We start from the raw sequence: 3,695 nt of genomic DNA, 5'->3' as shown, positions 1-3,695 counted from the left end.
TACAAAGGTATTGGCAAACATGTTTTTGAAGCATACTCATAGTGAAGAGAGAAGGTAAGATCGCGGCCGACTAGCTGGCATAAGAAATTTTGATGCAGCCATTAGGTTAAATTTTGAGGCATCCATTAGGTTATCACCAAATTTTGACCTATCTACCTAGACATAAGATACGGAAAAAACAAGAAGGAAAAAGAAAATTTGTAATGTAAATGGCACGAGAAATGGACTCACTCTACAAATAATTGTGTAAATTTTAGGAATCTGATTCAAGATTACTTAGATAAATGTTTGTCCCGGATAGCAGACCGACCAATGGGAATTGAGACATCACCGTTTCCGGGAGCAATAAAGATCAATATGATGTCTACTGACTTAAGTAAGTTGTCTGACGTACTGAAAGAGCCGGAGGCGGCTGAGCACATCCTATCCCATAACAGTCAAGCTAGAAAGTGTGGCAAGTCATTCTCCAAGGCCTTTACCAGAAACAGGATTATGTTCAATATTTCAACTTGAAATCTAGATGAATCGATGAGAAAAGAATCTATCCTTTCGAAAAAGGATGGAATAGTGACCTGTGATAAGAGAGCCTTTAGAACAAGAGCCAAGACTAATCCAATTGCTCTCTCTACTCAATTAATTGAATATAGTTATGTGAAGCAGCATAAATGCTAACCTAATATAAGGAAAGAGGGGGAACGTGAAAGAAAGGCTATTTTGGGGTCTCAAGCATCTGTAGGCCTATAGGCCATGAAGTACGCATAAGGGGGAATGGGCAAAAAGGATGGTTATAAGGAATCTAGAGGACCCATTTTCAGTTGTTCATAACTAGAACTCTTATGTTAGGGGGATAAGACTAGTTCATTCACCCAGACCATGGCTCGAGACCGTTGAGGTGAGGCTTGTCACACTAGGAAGGATTTTCTTAAAGATCATACTATGGCTTAGCACGCCAGGAGTGGGGGTCAAATTATAACACAAAGATTGGAGGAATAATGATTTTCACTATTCACTAAGGTTGTAGTTAAGAGAAGGGCTTAGCGCAAGGAAAACAAGCTAGCCAAGATTGGTAAGTCTAGAACATAATCCAGAGGGCATGGAGTTCTTTCTACATATGGGTTGAAGCAAACTGAGGTTGATCATTTAGTATTTTTTGTCATATCCAAAGTGGATCTCTAATCCTTGATGTCTATGTTGATGATTTTGTAATTACAGGTCGTGAGAGGACATGAATTGTTGACCTGAAATAGTATTTTAGTAAACATTTTTTACCAAGGATCTACTAAAGCTTTGATACTTGTTAGGTATTGAAGTAGCACGATCAATGGCGGAAATATCACTTTATCAAACGAAGTATTTTACAAACTGGATTGTTGGGAGTTATGTGGATACTCCTATGGATCCGACTTTGAAATCCAGTAAGGATGATCTCTTGCTCTTTGAAAATCCAGAGAGGTCTAAAAGTTTTGTTAGAAATCTTATCTATCTGACTATAACCCGACTAAATCTAACCCTTGCTCTTGGATTTGTTAGTCAATACATGCAAAATCCAAGACAAGATCACCAAGAGGCTTTTTGTTCTATCTTGAGGCATCCCAAAAAACTCCAGGCTAGAAAAAAGGGCATTCATAGGATATTCTTTATGCGTGGCTGCGAATATCTTGACTATCGATGTAATTGTTTGAGGAACAGGGGGCTCAATTTTTGTTTTGGTTAAAACATCTTAGGCATGTTTCAATTAGAAGGAAATAATCTATGATGGGAATCAGCTTCTCAGCCTACCTAAAGAAAGTGAGGCAGCACTATTCCGCTTGAAGTATAGTATGGCTTGCTTGCACAAGCCCTATTTTCTTGACGCTCTCTTCCCGTGTAGATGAGGGACTATTCCCACTACGTGCTAACTCGAAAGATCATAAGAAAAGATTCTATGGAATCGTCTCTTAGAGATTGAAAGTGAACTCCTAAAGGCTTAATTCTAACTCAGATCAAGTTTGGGATCATATGAAGACGTTGAGGAAGGGCAAGTCCATTCATGAGCTTTCGGACTTGAAATCTAAGGTAAGTTGAGATTTACTTGACCCTTTATGAAGTGTTTATGTTGGCTAATCTAATTAAGGGGCGTAATAGAGAATTAGGGGTCCCGTACTCGTGAGGTGACAAGTACTTGTGCGGGTACCAATGTATTTTTATGGGTAATTAATGAAAATTAAAATAATTTTGTGAAAGGGATGTATATTGAGCCTAAGGGAATTGGTTATATTGTTAAATCTACAGGTTTTGGTATGGTTGTTGATTATGTGGGCTTATGATAGCCATGTTTGATTAATACTTATAAATAGTGATTTATTGTGCATTGATTACCCCACATCTCGTATAAATCATGAAAAGGAATTATCTATTTCATACATTCGTGATATTGCTAGTATATTACTGATGAGAAACAAGGTCATGTAGATCTAATTAGTTCTAGGTATAAATAACTTAAGTTAGGATTTATTGGAAAGAGATTATGTGGAGGAAAATTGATACTCTTTATGAGTTGGTTGATTTATCCTTTTGTCTCTTTATTGAGTCTCTCCTGAATATCTCATTGTGAGGACATTCATGTATGAGTTCAATTCTCTTACCCCTTGGATTTGTACATGCACTTGTATGATTAATTTAGAGGTTCTCATTTGTTAATTGTGGGTCTTTAGATTTCTTCAATTTTGTGTTTTGACCTTTCTTTCTTAGATCTATCTTTACTTTATCTTGCTATCTTTAATTTATTGTCATGCACGTATTTTATATTACATCAATTGGTATCAGAGCAAGGCTAAAGAATTGTTCCTACAATTTTTAATCCTTGATTTTATTATTTTCTAAAACTTAAAAAAAAAAACAGTTGTTCTTGGTCAAGTTTCACCATCGCTTTTGGTTGAGAATCTAGAATTGGTTTTTTATTTGTAAGTATGAATTGACACTGAAAAAAAAATCTTGTGCTGCTACTATTTGGGAGACCTGGAATGTGAAGATAGTAAACAAAAAAACTCCAGTGAAGCAGCTTCGTGACCTTGGGTTTGAAGATTTTGAAATCGTTGGCCTTGGATTTGTTATTGGCTGTAAAACAAAAGCTAAAGCTAAAAACACGTGATTGTCTAGTATCTTGGAAGTTTGAAAACGTGTGGAAGGAATTGAAAAATCCATGAGTAGCCATTAAAAGGCTCTTGAGCTTCGATTTGAGGGAAGCGAGGGTGAGACGGTTTAGGCATGTGAAGAGAAGGGGTGCGTATGCACCAGTTAGGAGCTGTCAGAGGTTGGGTATAATAGGTTTTAGGAGAGGTAGAGGTAGGCCGAAGAAGAACTGATGGATGTGATTAGATTGGACTTCCCATCTTTAGCTTATTGAAGTCATGACCCTTGATAGGATGTTCTGGAGGTCGTGGATTAGGGTAGAACGGAAGCAGGTATCCGAGTGTTGTCATATTCTTATGTGAGATAGGCAGGGGTTAATCTCCTATACTCATCTCATCCTAATTTAGTACTATTATATAATATTCTCGTAATATCGTATTCTTTATTTCTTGCTAGTAATGTAGCTTCTTTTGCTTTGTTTATCTTGCCTTTTCTTATCATTATTTTTTCTTTCAACACTTTGTTTATTACTTCTTTTGAGTTGGGGGGTCTATCGGAAACAACCTCTCTACCCCAAAAATATA

The 3,695-nt window shown here is 36.8% G+C and overlaps 1 protein-coding gene across 1 annotated transcript; it reads left to right on the top strand.

The window, feature by feature from the left end:
* The first annotated feature begins 1,321 nt into the window (after positions 1 to 1,321).
* LOC132619968 (uncharacterized) lies at positions 1,322 to 3,130 on the top strand. Its single transcript, XM_060334724.1, has 3 exons — positions 1,322 to 1,670; positions 1,982 to 2,055; positions 3,011 to 3,130. Exons 1-3 carry the CDS (start codon positions 1,322 to 1,324, stop codon positions 3,128 to 3,130), a joined length of 543 nt encoding a protein of 180 aa, XP_060190707.1.
* The last annotated feature ends 565 nt before the right edge of the window (positions 3,131 to 3,695 follow it).

Source organism: Lycium barbarum, chromosome 11 (assembly GCF_019175385.1).
Source record: "Lycium barbarum isolate Lr01 chromosome 11, ASM1917538v2, whole genome shotgun sequence".
Classification (NCBI taxonomy): Eukaryota; Viridiplantae; Streptophyta; class Magnoliopsida; order Solanales; family Solanaceae; genus Lycium; species Lycium barbarum.
Note: the sequence above shows the minus strand (reverse complement) of the source record. Positions and strands in the feature narration are given on the sequence as shown.

Bases quoted from the DNA above. Each gene is read 5' to 3' on its own strand.
- LOC132619968 (XM_060334724.1), top strand. From the start codon at position 1,322: ATGGCGGAAATATCACTTTATCAAACGAAGTATTTTACAAACTGGATT. The intron at 1,671-1,981 runs GTAATTGTTTGA...ATTCTAACTCAG, and splicing joins CGAATATCTTGACTATCGAT to ATCAAGTTTGGGATCATATG. The intron at 2,056-3,010 runs GTAAGTTGAGAT...TGGAATGTGAAG, and splicing joins TTTCGGACTTGAAATCTAAG to ATAGTAAACAAAAAAACTCC.